We start from the raw sequence: 18,752 nt of genomic DNA, 5'->3' as shown, positions 1-18,752 counted from the left end.
AATAGTAGCTCTCAAATTGTGCCACGCACGGACTTAGACTGTCTATAAGATCAGATACTGCCCAGAGGGAGTGAGCTGCAGGGCCTTACTCACCAGGCCCCTCATTCAGCTCAGTCTTCCCATCACATCACACCACATCCTCCAGGCACACCTCCTCCCAACGGACCCCTCATACTGAGCCTACGGTCACAATCTCACAGGGAGGGGGAATGTGAGTAAATGCCATGGCTTTGGAACCGTATTAAATGCCGAGCAAACCTAATTATCTATGGCGTGTGTGCATGCTCTAGATAGCTTTTAAAGAATCTTGTCGCCTGAAATGGTAGATTAGACTTGAGCATTATGTAATATAGACCCACGTCTCCTCTCTCTAATCTTGGTGTCTGGTGTTTATGTCTAAGAAGATCTGGATATCAAGAGTGAAGTTTGGAGTTTAGCACAAACATGGCTTGGGGTAACCGATTATGTAGATAAGCATTCATGGGAAAGGTATAATGTACAATTTGCATATCAGTGTAAAAATCTCAACTTGTACACATGCAACACAATGATATGTCAAATGATTTTGCAATTCGTCAGACACAGTTTCATGTGTGCTAGATCAATATTCTGCTATCGACATTTGGTTGTACATGGTGTAGCAGCTGTAAACGGGCTTGCCTTCAGGGGTTGGTTAAATGGGACCCCTACTTTAGCATTCTCTGACAGGCCTTCTCACGTCATGGCTTGCCTGCTGTGTGATGAGCTGGGGATCTAATCCTTTAGCTTTGAGTCTGAGGGCGGTTGCTATTGTCTCCATGAACAGGGTCTAGAGACAGTGTGGGCTCTCTCCTGCCTGGAGAAAAGATATGTGACACTATGAGTCCAGAGCCATATTCAAAATCTGCCGTTACTTCTTCATTTTGCATACTTGACTGCTAAACGTGTATAATTAGTATTGTCCTCAAGTGAAGCACACTGAAGTCGGGTGGATTTTCTCAAACAGCTACTTTCTGTAAAAGGTGCAGTACAGGACACATCTATGGCACTTCAGAGCATCCACCTGATTTGGACAGGGCTATCTATGTGGAGAGTGGATTTGGACAGGGCTATCTATGTGGAGTGGATTTGGACAGGATTGTCTATGTGGAGTTGATTTGGACAGGGCTATCTATGTAGAGTAGATTGTTGTTTCATAAATCATCCTCAGTGGTCCTTATGTATGTTTTAACAATGTCTAGTTAATGTCATGTCTAAGTTTTATTTCAGTCTATTGATTTTGTGTCATACAAATGCTAACCAGTCGGTCACTGGGGTAAACCAAGAGCAACAGTAGTCTTTAGAGGATATTCCATATGTGTGCTCTGATGTTTAACTGTGAGTGGATTTAATTCAGTAACCAGATAGCATATGGAAACACTCAAAAATATCACTGCCAATACTCTACTGAACCTTAGTTGGCATAACCTCAGCCAGAGATGTATCATTTCCTGATCCTGAGCCAATGAGAAGGCTCCATGCAGCTATGTCAGAGCTGTGACTCACCAGTGTGTACACAGAGCGGCTCTCTGTAGAGAACTCTGGTGTCTGTAAGAACTCTGGGGTCTGTAAGAACTCTGGTGTCTGTTAGAACTCTGGGGTCTGTAAGAACTCTGGTGTCTGTAAGAACTGGGGTCTGCTCTCTGTAAGAACTCTGGGGTCTGTAAGAACTCTGGGGTCTGTTAGAACTCTGGGGTCTGTAAGAACTCTGAGGTCTGCTCTCTGGAAGAACTCTGCTCTCTGGAAGAACTCTGGTGTCTGTAAGAACTCTGGGGTCTGTAAGAACTCTGGGGTCTGCTCTCTGGAAGAACTCTGGGGTCTGTAAGAACTCTGGTGTCTGTAAGAACTCTGGGGTCTGCTCTCTGGAAGAACTCTGCTCTCTGTAAGAACTCTGGTGTCTGTAAGAACTCTGGTGTCTGTAAGAACTCTGGGGTCTGCTCTCTGGAAGAACTCTGGGGTCTGTAAGAACTCTGGTGTCTGTAAGAACTCTGGTGTCTGCTCTCTGTAAGAACTCTGGGGTCTGCTCTCTTTAAGAACTCTGGGGTCTGTAAGAACTCTGGTGTCTGTAAGAACTCTGGGGTCTGTAAGAACTCTGGGGTCTGCTCTCTGTAAGAACTCTGGGGTCTGCTCTCTGTAAGAACTCTGGGGTCTGCTCTCTTTAAGAACTCTGGTGTCTGTAAGAACTCTGGGGTCTGTAAGAACTCTGGGGTCTGCTCTCTTTAAGAACTCTGGTGTCTGTAAGAACTCTGGGGTCTGCTCTCTGTAAGAACTCTGGGGTCTGCTCTCTGTAAGAACTCTGGTGTCTGTAAGAACTCTGGTGTCTGCTCTCTTTAAGAACTCTGGGGTCTGTAAGAACTCTGCTCTCTGTAAGAACTCTGGGGTCTGCTCTCTGTAAGAACTCTGGGGTCTGGAAGAACTCTGGTGTCTGGTCTCTGGAAGAACTCTGGGGTCTGGAAGGGGCAAGGAAGCCGGTCATGCAATAGCACATGTAGGTGAAAGCCCTCCTTCTAACAGCTAGTTTTGTTTTACAGTTAATATAGGATGGGATGAGATGTTTTATATCTGACCAGGCATAGGATCTGTACATAGTAATGACAGTCCCCGAGAAAGATAATACATTTATGGCAAGAAAGAATCTGAACTCAGAAAAAGGCAAAACATGTCTGAAAGGCTTTCATTCTGCACTGCAGTCGCCACTCCTCAGGGGAGGTGATGGTGTGTGTGTGTGTGTGTGTGTGTGTGTGTGTGTGGCTTTGAGATGCATTAGACTAGACTAGGGAGAGCACCTGTCTGCTGCCATGGAAACAGGGAGAAAAGGGGAGTTCTGGGCAGCACCAAGCATGCAAACACTGAGCTGACTGGGGGAGCAAATATTTCACCACACACACTGCAAGCTGCAGCTATTCTAGTGTTTGCTGCGACTTCCTCTTCTGGCGCCCAGTATAGATGCATTTTGACCACACATCCTGTCTTATGAAGTAGGGGTGAGCAGAAACCCTACTCGTATGCCAATGTTGTTTTATGGTACATTTATTAGACAGTTAGTTTTCCTTATAAGTCAATTTGATTCCGTTTGAAATGTTAGATTGTCATGATGTCCTAAATTACATGAGAGTTGTACGTTGAATGTGAATGAGTGTCCACATACATTTTTTCATTTTTGGTGACACCCCAGTTTTAATAAATTAAGAGCTGCAAAAAAGGCCAAGCACTTTCTAAACGCACACTTCTCCTTTGGCTTGGGCTGGGGACTGAGAAGGCATCTGTGTCCCTCCCCAGAGCTGCTGGCCACAGTCGGTCTAACGAGCACCCGTCACAACACTGGCAGATGGCCTCTCGGCGCTCTGGGCCAATCTCATCACAATCACTCCTCAGTGCGCCTGGCATTTGCATCGCTTTCAGCATCGCTCTCCGCAGCAGCCCCCGCCTCCCCACGCCGACGCAAAGCATGGATTTACACTCCAAAGAAAAGCTTTGACAAAAAAAGAAAGAAAGAAAAGAAGAAAAGAAGGAAAAAAAGGATAATGAAACACCAGTCAGTGGTAGCTTGAGGAGAGGGGGAAAATAACGTTATCTTAATCATTTTTAAATCCTATCAGTCGGGCAAATAGTGGTTTAGTCTTTTGTTGAGGGACTGTAAGTGACACAGTAGGTACACAGATAAGGTTTGCATGGGCTGACACAAGACAGACATTGAAGTGGGTGGGCCACACATCTCCTGAGCGCTTCTGCTTGTGTGAGTGACCAGATTCATGCTGGGTCCAGCTAAACGTGCCCATGTCTGTCTCGGCTTATATCACAGTGGGTGAAATCTCTCTTGTGCTACAATTATCACACATGGATGGACACAGAACATGCCGAAGCCATAAGTGTGACTGGGGGTTTGGTCAGAAATCACTTACTGGTGATTTGAGGAATAGATTATTTATGGACAGCTTGTTAGTGGGCATCTTCAGGCTTTTAATTAGATCTAAGTGCCAGCACCAATAGTGGCGTCCCTTGTTGCCATGGTGTCACAGTGTCCCAGGAGCTGGTTGCAAGCGCTGGCATGGCAATTTACTTCTAACCCAACATTGTATTTATGCACCGACGATCACTGGTGTGTCCATAATATAAGAGTTGTGTGTGTGTGTGTGCATGTGTGTGTGTGTGTGCGTGTGTGTGTGTGTGTGAGAGAGACAGAAAGGGTGTTTCTGATGCAGGGCAGCAGGGCACTGCAGCTGTGTCAGCTCTGTCCAGTCAAAGGATGGTCCCACATTGGGCATGAAAGGCCCTGTGCTCCTTTGAAGCTCTCTCAGGCTTTCTCCGCACGCTGCTTCCTTTCTTCCCGTGTCGATTCCCGCTACTTTCTTTGCCAGACAGACATTCAAAAATTGTTCATTCTGTTACTGTTCTGTTTCTTTCCTGCACTTTATGAAATTAAACTCATTCTGTTGTCTTACTCGGAACAGATTGCAGCAGTTATACCATTTTTGATCCTTTAATACAGACATGGAAAACCGTGGTGCTTTGGGTCAATGTGCACATTTGCAGCCTATAATGTATAGGATTAAAGAAGTCTGCCTTTCAAACTGATCCGTTTGAACTCTGACCTTTACTACTAAGTGTATTGTTGCTACCTCAGCCCAGCTGTTGTGGCCAGAGGCTCCAGGGTGAAGCTGTCTACACAAGTAAGTTACATAACACACACAGACACACACAGACACACTCAGACACACTCAGACACACACAGACACACACAGACACACACAGACACACTCAGACACACACAGACACACACAGACACACACAGACACACACAGACACACTCAGACACACTCAGACACACTCAGACACACACAGACACACACAGACACACTCAGACACACACAGACACACACAGACACACTCAGACACACTCAGACACACACAGACACACACAGACACACTCAGACACACTCAGACACACTCAGACACACACAGACACACACAGACACACTCAGACACACTCAGACACACTCAGACACACTCAGACACACACAGACACACTCAGACACACACAGACACACTCAGACACACACAGACACACACAGACACACACAGACACACACACACACACACACAGAGACAGACACACACACACACACACACACACAGAGACAGACACACACACACACACACACACACACACACACACACACACACACAGGGACAGACAGACAGACAGACAGACAGACAGACAGACAGACAGACAGACACAGACACAGACACAGACACAGACACAGACACAGACACAGACACAGACACAGACACAGACACAGACACAGACACAGACACAGACACAGACACAGACACAGACACAGACACAGACACAGACACAGACACAGACACAGACACAGACACAGACACAGACACAGACACAGACACAGACACAGACACAGACACAGACACAGACACAGAATCTGGTTTTTCACAGATGTTTCCATGTGCCTTTTCCACACTCTAGACACCAGTTGAATTCCCATGAAACAGCTCTCCCCTCCATCCCTGAATGTGTGTGCGCTCCATGCTCTGTGCTCTACCACTAAGAGACTCTTGATTAGTCTGTTGCTCCCCAGATTAATGGAACGGACCAAGGCCTTCACTTCTTTAATTACAACATACGGAGAGAATGAGGACAAGCTCGATCTCAAGTAAAGGGGATAAATCACCACTAGGTGTGTTATATTAGTCTCATGTTCACACCCAAGGACCATGGCTTTCACTGTGCATGGTACTGTTTTAAATGCTTTTGGCTCGGTTGGTCGCTAACTCCTATTAAACAAAGGGGTTCTTACAGACACGGTCTTTGTCACTGTTATTCAGGGGCACAATTGGCTGAGTCTTTGTTTACTCCATGATGTCATCTATTTACTGTAGTTCATCAGTGTCATGCCTGTCATGGCTGGGTCTGTTGCTTCCCCTGGTATGACCTCATCCATTATTTGTTCACTTGACATCGTTTCAGTACAGGCATAGATAGTAAGATGCGTGTGGCTAAACAAGTCCTGAATGCTTCGGAACTTCTGATTGAATAAACACCTTCTGGAATTAGAACTCCCTGTGTTGAGGCCCAGTCCCCGCTGACTGTGATGTTCCGCTCCAGTGCAGGTGTATCTGCCCCTCTGGTAGAGGAGGAGGCTCTACTCAATGTACATGCAAGCACATGACTCAGAGGCGGTTTGTCAGTACTTGTCTTCTTTAATTAGTCTCAGGCGCAACTACTGTGTACCTGTCATGCCTAATTTCAGGGCAATGCATCACCTGGAGTCAGGATCACTCACACACAGCAACTATGGTGTTCACACACACACACACACACACACACACACACAGACACACACACACACACACACACACACACACACACAAAGCAACAAAGCAACAAAGCCTGTGTCTATGTGAACGTTTATGATTTATTTTGGTATATGGTTTATTATTAACCGGAGAGAAAGAGAGAGAGAGAGAATGACTACTGTGTGCTACAGGAGAGAAGAAGATGAAGGGGGATGAAAAAGAAGAAGCCATAACAATGGCGGGTTAGCGTGTCATTGTGTCTGGATCAGCTGACTGTCTGAAATAGCCACGGCACAGCTGGAGGCAGCGGGGTGAGGGGCGGGTCCTGCTCGGAGTATGCTGAACAATAGCAGCGGCTGAGTGCAGCTGAGAGGAAGGAAGGCCTGTTGGGCTGAGTGAGTGTGGAGGGGTGAGAGGGAGAAAGGGGAGACATGGAGGTGCATCACTCTCCTAAGGTCATCACCACATACATGTATTCCCACGGTTGCTTAAGAGGGATGTGATAAAATGGCAGGTAGCATGAAGAAAGCCAGTGCATCTGAAACATGCATTCAATATGTGAACTCTTTCTGGAATGATGGAAATGACAGGAAATATTACAACATATTCAATTTCACAATTTCCTCAGGAATGCATGCTGGGCTGGCATCGCTCAATAAATATGACTGTTTGGAGTTGCAGTCTGTTGGGGGGGATCGTTGTCTGACAATCCAATGTATAAACTGAAAAAGTGATGTCGTCGCTGGACACATGAAGAAGAGTCGTCCAGTGGCTTTACTAAAACTGAAAGAGTGATGTCGCTGGACACATGAAGAAGAGTCGTCCAGTGGCTTTACTAAAACTGAAAGAGTGATGTCGCTGGACACATGAAGAAGAGTCGTCCAGTGGCTTTACTAAAACTGAAAGAGTGATGTCGCTGGACACATGAAGAAGAGTCGTCCAGTGGCTTTACTAAAACTGAAAGAGTGATGTCGCTGGACACATGAAGAAGAGTCGTCCAGTGGCTTTACTAAAACTGAAAGAGTGATGTCGCTGGACACATGAAGAAGAGTCGTCCAGTGGCTGACCTCAGACTCAGCTGCATTTGTGAGGTCACTACAACCAGGAAGAAGAAGGACACCAGAAAAGCCTTGGCTGGAAAACTCAGTAGCTGTGGAGCGGATTAATATGTCATTAAGAGTAACCAGCTTAACAACAATCCACTTATCCTGACATGTACCATAAAGTACAGTTTTCTGGAAATCAAACATACGTAAATGCCCAATGTAAAAAGGTACTTGATTGATAAGCATATAGAATCTTCATTTGGTCTGCAACATAGTGATATCACACCTATTTACACCTTAGCTCTCTTTGAAAAAGGTAGCTTTCAAATCAATTTAAATTGACATCTATTGTTTTCAGTGGTTGTCAATTTGCTGTGTATAAACACTATCCATTTGCATACTCTGGATAGTACCACATCCTTACTCTCTCCATTTATTTCTTGTAAGACCAGGGCAAGTCTGAATGTTTGCCAAGACCAGCAGACTTAGCCTAATGACTACATTGTTTGGCTCCAAAAATGCCATTCAGCTTATAGTTTCTAGGTCAGTTGGCCGGAGCAGTGCCTTCACAAGCATCAGGCCTGAAGTGTGTCTGTTCATCCACTTACAACAGCACAGTAAAGCCTGAAGTGTGTCCCTCCACGGGGGTCAATTTACACTACTCACACACACACACACACACTGCCTCTAAACCATTTAGAGCTCATGCAGGTACTGGCATGGCATTCTCTGGTAGGTTGTGGTCAATGTAGTAATTAAGTCACATCATTAAATGTGTTTTAGTAATGACAGAAAAATCCAATAGGAGTTAAATTGAAGTCATCAAGGAAGAAGTTGGCAACTCAAAAATGTACAGGTTTATTCTTTTTATTTGCATATCAAAACAATTGTGCATTCCAAGACTTAAACTTATACAAAAAAACAAAAAAAAAACACTGCATGACGTGATCTTTTTATCAGTCACCAACAATCAAACACTCCAGATGTTACAAGTGTGGGTCCCTGGACTTGTCAATCACAGGCTTGCTCCTCCCCCTTCTGCCTCTAGAGACTTGAAGCAGACAGAGGACAGGACACAGGTGGCACCGCGCTGAGGGGGGTTGGAACATCACGATTGGTGGCATCTCTTCTCTGCAGACTGCCATTTTCTTTCTTTGCAGTTTAAAGGGGCTCAGGGGTCAGGGGTCAGGCATATGGGCTGTACAGTCATCTGCGTATGTCCAATCACAATGCAACTTAGGTTTTCCGTTACAAAGTTAAAGAGCTAAAAGTGGTGAAAGAAGGCAATGCTTGTGGAATGTACAGTGCATAGTGGAGACCAGGAGTTCATTAGGACGCCTGCTTCTCCTGTTCAATGGCTGTGAAAAAGGATTTGTCATATGTTAGAACATGCACATATTTCAATCATGCTTGTTCCACATGACATTCAAATTACCCCTGCAAATCACAATTACTGCACATAACACAGCCGTCTCTATGGTCATCTTTATTCTCTACTGCGAACCCATCAAAATCAAGTATATACCAGAAGTCCTTACTTTCTTTTGATGGCAAAGGGTTTTTCTCTTGGGTTTCAGTCTTCTTCAGCTTTGTCTTGTCAAAGCTGGTGACCTCCTCCAGGTTAGGTTTATCAGACATGTCTGCAGAGAATCTGGTGGGAATACAAGTGTAGTAGTTTAGAGATTCCGTGACGCTGGCAACAGTCCAAATTACGCTCCTTCCACATGAACCTCAACAGGCCAAGGACCGACACCTTAACACAAATGTAAAAATGCCAAGTAATTCACTGAACACTAGACAAGGCCTGTTTTTACACATGTTCAAATAGTGAACAGAACCGCGCCCATAACGAAATGGGGCCTAGCCAATCAAATTACAAAAGTTAGTTTTCTTCAGCGCAATCTGTATTATACGAAAAATCACAAAACGAATCGGGAAGACTAGGGAAATAGCCCAAACTACAGCATATAGGATCATGTAAACCGTCTAGTTGGAGCATCTCTTTGGCTTCACCATTCTCCTCTGGTATGTAACCACCGCCCTTCCCCGCGTCAAACGGATTTCTCTACGAACCAAAATTCTCGTGCTTTACACAGCACAACAATAAAAAGAGAACGAATTAACGAAAACACTCGATCGGCGATGTTCGCACTGCTGTACCAACTACAGAATTTATTTATTTAACTACATGTTTTATTGCAAATGAACAAAGACCACAGCTGTGTGTCCGGTAAGATCAAGTCCTCGTCTCACAGATTCTTTACAAACACTTGCGCCGATTTTGTCAGACCTCACAGTATCACCCCGTCGTACAATGTTACATGTTAATAAACGTGTCTAATCCCGTTTATATTCAAACATTTGTGAAATCGCGTCGAATCCCTGTACACAAACTCGAAACATTTGTATTTTGTAGGCACTTTGGAGATGACATTCGTGCAGTAGGATCGCATTTAGGAACAAAACGAGCAATAAAGGCTTACCGGACTTTGACTGGCAACAGTTAAATTGGCTCCAGATGGCGTGGCGCTGTGATGCACATGGTAGCGCAATCAGAGTATATATACTCCGTAATATGCAAATTTATCCGTGACGCAACCTTAGTCTTATAAAAAAAAAGACTTTGTAGGGGTTGCGTATGTAGTACTGTGCTTGTACTCATATAAACAGAATTAAGGTCTGTAGGTTTGTAGTCGACTACAGATTGATAATGAGAATAGAGATTATGTATTTACAATTCGATCACTGTGTCATTTTACTAACTCAAGAGGGACGTTGTTGTTCTATGGAGCCTCAAAGTGGAAAGTTGTGTGAATGCGACACCATGTGGACATGATCAGAACACCAGCTCATGAACATTCAGCGGACATGCATGACGAGGAAGTCGGAGCAACCTGAGAAATAGGAACCGTTCTTAAGAAGGCAGAGTAAGATTGCGTGTCTCAGCGATGTGATATTTCAGAAATATCTTCAACTGCAGCGAGGATAGTCAGTAATGGCAGACAGTTGAGTTAACCTGTCCTTTATGCAGTCCTAATCCGATTGCCTGAGAGTTGTTGATCAAACGTACATGGAAGATTTAAGGGGAGAATTTATCAGGGGGGTCACTATATCTGGCCATTGCTCTGCTGATAGTAATAAATGAGTCTAGACCATCATTATAGCTGTCAGGATGGACTAAACATTGAGCATTTGAGCAATCAAAGACATGAATTACTGTTACTATATAACTGTAAGGCAGTGTATGTTGCTGGAGGCATTGCATGTAGCTGGATACACAGTAACTGCTGTTTCTGGACATGATAATGACATTAATTATGTTTGGAAAATAGCTGAAAGGTCCACAATGTAACTGGGATGAAATGAGTGTATTTTACTGAACATTGCACTGATCACATCATCCCGTTTGCTAATATTAGGTCACTTTAGCATTATACCTCACTCAGCTGTAGAAGGACTACATGGCGTTCTTTTGCCCTTTTATCTAGTAGGTCTGGAATATCACAATGAGAACAGTTTTTAATTCATTAATAGATTCATTCATTCAGAAACTGTTAAAGTGTGACGTATAATTCGAATAATATAATTGGTCATATATTTAGAATCCCTTACAATCCCATTTACTAAAAAAAAAGCTACTTTATAATATGCCACACATTCTCCATCAGGGACTGGTCAGGAATGCAGGAATGCATGCCAATCTGGCTCCCACACTCTCTGTTTAAACAGCCATGCACTTGTAATATGGGCAGAATGTAGTTTGGTGTTGTCCTGCTGAAAAATGTTGATGTCTTAATGGCAGCATATAATGCTCTAAAATTATTATTTGTCCTATAAATTGCCTGTGTCCCATATTTTTGTGGAATGTGTTGCCAGCCTCAATTTCACAATAATATATATCTTCAAAAATGATTAAATTGATTAGGTAAAACATAAAATTCCTTGTCTTTATACTGCTCTTGTTTGAATATAACTCAAAGAAAATGTACAAATGACTATTTTCAGTTTTTAATCTGCATTTCTGCTTTCATTGATTTAGCTTTTCTTGAAGTGGGGTTGTTGGCTAAATCATTTTAATTTCCCAGTGAAGCGGCCAATAAAAACAGGGACTCACGCTTGGATGTTTGATTGAATATTTTCACACTCTGTTCTGTCCATGCAGTGAAATGAATTCAGTAGATTATAATATTTTTTCTACATAACTACAATTTAAATACACCAAAACGATTTCACAACCAAAACAATTGGACTGATATTTATTGATTTTTTTTATTGAGGACAAATCAAAACACATACAAAATATAAATCTCTGATGTCAAGACAAGAACACAGCCAAAAAAAATCACATAGTCAGAAGTAGTAGTTGTAGAACCCCCCCCAAAAAATGATCAAGTTCAATGCGCTCGACAATTGAAATAAAAAACACTTCTATTTAATCACATTTTATTAAGAGACGTACACACAATTATGATCATAGCCAGAATCAGGGGAAACAATTTGCCATGGTTTAGTAACACTTTTTTCCAGTGGCTTTGTCACTGAAGTAACGAGCATACATCTTATTGTACATCACCTGGTTTAGTAACGCTTTTTTCCAGTGGCTTTGTCACTGAAGTAACGAGCATACATCTTATTGTACATGGCCTGATTTAGTAACGCTTTTTTCCAGTGGCTTTGTCACTGAAGTAACGAGCATACATCTTATTGTACACCACCTGAAAATGATTAAATTGATTAGGTAAAACATAAAATCCTTTGTTTTTATACTGCTCTTGTTTGAATATAAATTAAAGAAAATGTACAAATGACTATTTTCAATATTTAATCTGCATTTCGTTCATTAATTCAGCTTTTCTTGAAGTGGGGTTGTTGGCTAGATCATTTTAATTTCCCAGTGAAGTGGCCAATTGAAAAAGAGGGACTCACGCTTGCCGGTTTGATTGAAGTGAAATTAATTCAGTAGATTATAATATTTTTTCTACATTACTGCATTTTAAGTGCACCAAAACTATTTCACAACCAAAACAATTGTACTGATATTTATTGATTGAAGGACAAATCAAATCAAAACACATACAAAAATTCAATCTCTGATGTCAAGACAAGAACACAGCCAAAATAAATCACATAGTCAGAAGTAGTAGTTGTAGAACCCCCCCAAAAAATCTCTGTGAAACAGATGATCAAGTTCAATGGGCTCAACAATTGAAATAAAAAACACTTCTATTTAATCACATTTTATTAAGAGACGTACACACAATTATGATCATAGCCAGAATCAAGGGAAACAATTTGGTTTAGTAACGCTTTTTTCCAGTGGCTTTGTCACTGAAGTAACGAGCATACATCTTATTGTACATCGCCTGGTTTAGTAACGCTTTTTTCCAGTGGCTTTGTCACTGAAGTAACGAGCATACATCTTATTGTACATGGCCTGGTTGTCCACATGAATGGCATTCCTGAGACACTGCCAGAACCAGGGCTCAGCTGAAGGATTCTTTGGCCATTCCAAGATGCTATTCTTGCACAGTCTCCTCCTCAGACGCAGGAAGTGGGAGTTCTGCAGCACCGGCTCCAGCAGCAGCAGCACGATCACATCCATGTTCTCATCCAGCAGCCTCTGGTGGGCCAGGTACACAGCCATCCTGAAGTTCCCACTGTTCACATAAGACTCAGTCAGCACAAAAACAGTCTTGCGGCTGTGAAAGATGCTTTGCGTTAGATTGTCCAGAACTGGCATCCCAGGGGTCCAGTCTCGCTCCTCTAAGCAGATAGGTGAGTGTTTGTCACCCGTCTCCTCCAGCTGGACCCGGAGATGGTTTAACACCCAGTCTGAGACTAGAGGGTTCTTAGTATCGTATGAAACAAAGGCGTCATAAATGCTATCTGACGATTTGAGTGGATGATAGCCCCTAAGTTTGGCCTTAATGAAGAACAGAACATAGGAAGCGTCCCAGTAAAACAAGTGCATAGTGGTAGCAGTGCATGAAGTCAGAAGAATGAAGAGAGTGGACAGGAAGTAGAACAGGAACGCCTCACTGTCATTCACGCATTCATTTATATCAAAGAGTATGACTGCATGGCCTTTCCTTTCTTCTGGCATGTGGCAAGTTACGCTGGTAGCAAGCCTGGGGATGTTGACATCACTGCTTTCTATCCACAAAATAAATTCTAATAAGTCGCATGTGCAATGAAAGGGATTTCCTTGCAGTAGCAAAGTTTTCAAGCAGGTTTCTGGACCTGATGGAAAAGTTTTTCCACTGAGTATACTGAGCTTGTTTTTACTTAGATTAAGTAATCGAAGACTTTTGGCACCATGTATGAATCCTTCTGACAGTTTAGATATTCTGTTATGACTCAAGTCAAGCACTGACAAAGTTTTTGTGTTTGCTGAGAGATTTGAAGAGACTGTTGACAGCTCATTATAGCTCATGTCTAGCACCTCCAGATTTTGCAGGTAACTTAAGTTACTCCACTGAAAGTTAGTGATACTGTTATGGCTTATATGTAGTCTTTTAAGATAAGGTGGTAAGCTTCTGAAAACCTCAGAGGGTATCTTCTTTATGTTATTATATGATATGTCAAGGTTAGTCAAATTCACAAGATGGGTGAATAATTTATGGTAGGAGGCATCGTCCTTCGTCCACATGCGATTCAGGTCATTGTGTTGGAATTGCAACTCATTTAGAGAGGTGCTGTTCATGTGTTTGGTTGTCAAAGTGAAGATAGCATTGCCGCTTAGATTCAGTACCCTCAAAGCAGGAAGATTCTCTAAAAAAATCAAATTATGTGTCACTCCGGCCACTGTAAAGTAATGATTGTTGTAACTGAGGTCCAACACCTCCAGGTGCTTCAACTCAGAGAAGGCAAAGTCATATGCTGGGTCAACCTTGTTATATGACATATCCAGGTAAGTCAGGTTTGGGAGCAGGGCGAACTCAGTCCCATTGGGTGCTGCTGAAAAGCCGTTTTTTGAGAGATTGAGGCAGAGGATATCACCAAATCCTTCAAATTGCTTAGGAGAAATAAAGAAAAGATTGTTTCTGCTGAGATCCAGCACTCGGCCAGTATTAAAACACTCAGGCTTAATTAGACGATGTGACAGTTTATAAACCAATTCGCTTTCCTCAATGTAATTTGCTGTTACTGGAACATATGGTGATACAACAGCATTTGATGCAGACTTGTTGTTTACAGGTACTGGATAGAGTCTATTTTCTGATAGATACAAAAGATTCAACTTAGGCAGATGACTGAATGCGTGGGAGTCTGAATGTACAATGAAATTTACCCCCAGGTTAAGTATAGAAAGATTCGTTAAATTCTGCAGTGGTCTAAATGTGTGTTCTTTGATTTCCTGAAAAACATAACCTTCAATATGTAATGTGTGAAGGGAAACCAATGTTGAAAAATGTTGTGATAGACTTAAGTTTTCTGGGTAAACACCTAAATCATAGTTGTATGACAAATCTAATTTCTTCAGGTGATGTAAATTCATCAAAAAGCTCCCGTCAGCAATTGCTTCCGACAGAAAGTTATACGAGAGGAAGAGATCGGTCAGATTACTCAGATTCTCAAACCAAGAGCTATTTATGGTGCGGAGGGAGTTTCCTGCTAGTTGCAACACTTGCAATCGGGAAAGACTGTTAAATGCTAGTGGATCAATATCAATGGATCCAAGTTTACATGGTACACATGGATACGGGGCATTCTGGCATCGTGGACAGTTTCCTTGAATCCTTAAAAATTTCAAGTTGACCAAGTTGCTGAAATCGTCTTCGTAAATTTTTTCTATTCTGTTGGCAGCAAGATCAAGCTCTTTGAGAGATACTGGTAGGCCACGTGGAACTTGGGAGATGTTGTTATAGGAGAGCACCAGAGTTTCCAGATGGGTCAAGTTTGAAAAGGTTGTGCCTTTAGCTCTGAATGTTTGGTTACATACATTTCCACTGTAACAGTTTCTGGACAGGAATATTTCAGTCACATCTTTTATATCAGAAAAGCTTTTTTGGGAGAGTGATATGATTTTATTTTTATTTAAATCAATATGCTGCAAACCTGCTGGGAGTTGTCTGGGCACTTCATGGAGCCCAGCGCCAGAGAGATTCAAGTGCTGTAACACTGTCAGATTCTTAAAGACACCTTCTGCCAAGCGTAAATGTTGATCCCTGTTTATCCAATTGAGGTCCAGATGAGTCAGGTTGTGCATATGTCTAAAACTGTCCACCGACAAATGCCTTATTCTGTTCCCTGCCAGGCTTAACCAAGTAACATTTCTGTAGATTCCATCCGGTATCTCCTTCAAGCCACGTCTCATGCAGTTAAAAACTACGGTGTTGGTTGTAGCATTGATGTCCACATCACAAGGGACCTTTTTCAGGTCCTTAGTGACAAAAACCCCCAAAGTCAAATTGATGACAAGAGAAAAAAAGAACCATGTCACTATTAACCAGAAGGTGTTGGCTGCCTGTTGAGATGCAAAGATGTTAGATGATTGATTGATTACAGTGATGTCTTCATTTCAGTAACAGTAATACTGTGTCAAAAAGGTAATGTCATACCAAGTTTGTAAAGTTCTTTACTTATTCAATAGAAAAATAAACACGATACAATATACAATTAGAGAACATTTCATTCACTTCGATGATAAGATGTTTTAAAAAGACATTTATCTAAAATGTTACATATTACTCCAATTCATTAATTAATTAATCAATTCATTCATATATTCTCACCATCTTGGTGACTCTTGTTCAATAGCGTCTTTGAAAAATAATGACTGACGGAGAAGGACCGAACATTGCTCTACTTTCCTCCCTGACAGCTCCAGCTCTTTAGTGTGGCTCTTTAGTGTGCCTCTGATACAGTGAGGATGGCTCCACAGGCTGGCCACTTAAGAGTGAATTTGCATTGAGTTCCTCTTTTGTGCTTTGCATTAACTCACCATGGTGGTGGACAATAACTATGGCTGTGTAGGAAGCTAAGTGTGTACATAAGCGCACCAATGCAGTCTCTGATGACTGATCTGCGCTCTACCTCGATCAAAAGAGGAAGGTCTTACACTTTCTCTTCAACTTTCACAAGGGGGCTTGGAAAGCCATGATTCATGTTTGTGGAAGTAAGACGAGGAACAAACATTTTTGTTGAGGAAGAAGGAACACATTGGGCCTCTGGCCAGCAACACAAAGTTGCCACAGATTTGGTTGTATGGATTCCCTCCTAGTAGACCCCTTCTTTAAATCAAATTATTTAAATCCTGAGGTGAAGCACACTATAGCAGGACCCTTTAGCTTGTGACCCTCGTCATGACTTATTTTTCTTGAAGCACTTTTTCCTCATCAGTATAGACAGATGAGGATAGGACTCAGCCATCTTTATTTCATGTACGGACAGTTTGGGTCCAAATGGAGAGCACAGAACTGTGTGTCATTCTGGTATTCCTTGCTCGGATAGACCTGTATCCTCTTCCTGATGGCAGGAGGTCAAACATGTGATGGGCTGGATGTGACTGCTCTCTGATGATGCTGTGAGATCTGCCTAGGCAGCGGGAGATGGAGATGGTGCTGGTGTCTGGAAACTGGTCCTTCAGCATTTGAAAAAACCTACGGCGCCACATTTGTGCAACTTGTGAACCACACTGACAGGCAGTATGTCAGCACACTTTCAATGGCACAGTGGTAGAAATTCACCAGGGCTTTCGCGGTAGGTTAGCATTCTTCAGGTAGAAGAGGCGCCGTTGAGCTCCCCCCATCACTGAGGCAGTATTGCTGTTCCAGGACAGATCCTCAGTCACTGTCAGGCCCAAGAACTTGCAGCTGGCGACCTTCTCCACTGCCTCACCATTAATGTAGTGGGTCTCCTTGATGTTCAGAGCCAGGTTGTGACTGTTACACTACCACATACTGCCAGCTCCTGTACTTCACTTCTATACGCGGACTCATCATTGTTTGAGATGAGGCCAAGCACTGTGGTATTGTCTGCCAATTGAATGATGGAGTTAGGAGGATAGGAGAGGGAGCTGTGATGTGTGAACAGGGTGTAAAGTCCTGAACTGAACACGTATGCATCCCTGTGGAGCACCGTTGCTCAGTGCCGTATCTAGCCATATTTATATATTTATATATTCATATATATATATATATTTTTATTTTGAGGTCGTCAAATTCATACCTAACAACCGATTTAGTGAACTTATTTTGTTTAATTTTTAGAGTTAAAAATAAATAAAATAGTCTCGAGTAGCACAGGAATCCCGCCTGTTTGAGACTGTGGTGGCAAGCGCACGGCTCTGTTTGGTCGTTCGTGAGTGAGTGAGTGAGCCTCGCGAGCGTGCAGACAGACGATAACGTCTAGTAAACAGACTTGGAGTGACTGTCCGACCCAAGCTGGTGAAAGCTGCCATAATCAGCTGCTGGATATAAAGGTATAGAACATGAAGTTTAAAATAGTAAAAAAAACTAGTAGCTCCGCCAGCTATAACTAGCTAGTGAACTCTAGCCTACAACGTTAACTTACTCACTTGAGCTGCAAATCCCTACCATGCTAAGGTATAATTAGCACCTATCTCAGCAGATGTCTTCAATATGTTTATTGTTGTGCCATATTTTAAATCTAAATTTGTTAATTTCTCTTCGTAAAAACCCACTAGAGGACCCTATTTAAAAGGATATTTTCAAAAATGTCTTATGGGGGAGCATGCCCCCAGACGCCCCTAGTTTTGCTGGGTCACAGGAAAAATAATAGGTTTTATCTAGCAAATTCTTCCTCTTGAAGGATCAGGCCTTTGCCTCACCTGTTACATACATGTGACGTGTAAACATTACCTGTGTCAGACCACCTTGATATTTCAGTTTGCCACAACATTATTTGTCCTATGAATTGCCTGTCTCCCATCTTTTTTTGGAATGTGTTGCAAGCCTCAATTTCACAATAATATACGGTATATCTTCAAAAATGATTAAATTGATTAGGTAAAACATAAAATCCTTTGTCTTTATACTGCTCTTGTTTGAATTTAAATTAAAGAAAATGTACAAATGACTATTTTCAATATTTAATCTGCATTTCGTTCATTAATTCAGCTTTTCTTGAAGTGGGGTTGTTGGCTAGATCATTTTAATTTCCCAGTGAAGTGGCCAATTGAAAAAGAGGGACTCACGCTTGCCGGTTTGATTGAAGTGAAATTAATTCAGTAGATTATAATATTTTTTCTACATAACTGCATTTTAAGTGCACCAAAACTATTTCACAACCAAAACAATTGTACTGATATTTATTGATTGAAGGACAAATCAAATCAAAACACACACAAAATATAAATCTCTGATGTCAAGACAAGAACACAGCCAAAATAAATCACATAGTCAGAAGTAG

The 18,752-nt window shown here is 42.3% G+C and overlaps 1 protein-coding gene and 1 long non-coding RNA gene across 2 annotated transcripts; both read right to left on the bottom strand.

Moving 5' to 3' along the window:
• Positions 1 to 8,230: 8,230 nt before the first annotated feature.
• On the bottom strand, positions 8,231 to 9,918 carry LOC116218581. The gene is made up of 3 exons (XR_004162932.2): positions 9,863 to 9,918; positions 8,918 to 9,030; positions 8,231 to 8,737 (listed from the first exon to the last, which is right to left on the bottom strand). It is a non-coding gene; the product is annotated as an uncharacterized LOC116218581 (long non-coding RNA).
• Positions 9,919 to 12,590: 2,672 nt separating this feature from the next.
• On the bottom strand, positions 12,591 to 16,846 carry LOC116218580 (toll-like receptor 8). Its single transcript, XM_031560569.2, has 3 exons — positions 16,115 to 16,846; positions 12,809 to 15,846; positions 12,591 to 12,737 (listed from the first exon to the last, which is right to left on the bottom strand). Exons 1-3 carry the CDS (start codon positions 16,115 to 16,117, stop codon positions 12,677 to 12,679), a joined length of 3,102 nt encoding a protein of 1,033 aa, XP_031416429.1. The 5' UTR covers positions 16,118 to 16,846; the 3' UTR covers positions 12,591 to 12,676.
• Positions 16,847 to 18,752: the final 1,906 nt, after the last annotated feature.

Source organism: Clupea harengus, chromosome 2, assembly GCF_900700415.2.
Source record: "Clupea harengus chromosome 2, Ch_v2.0.2, whole genome shotgun sequence".
Lineage (NCBI taxonomy): Eukaryota > Metazoa > Chordata > Actinopteri > Clupeiformes > Clupeidae > Clupea > Clupea harengus.
Note: the sequence above shows the minus strand (reverse complement) of the source record. Positions and strands in the feature narration are given on the sequence as shown.

What these genes read in the sequence shown, in the direction of transcription:
- LOC116218580 (XM_031560569.2), bottom strand. An exon ending in CATGTGGACAACCAGGCCAT is followed by an intron (nt 12,738 to 12,808) that starts GTACAATAAGAT and finishes AAACCAGGCGAT; the next exon opens with GTACAATAAGATGTATGCTC.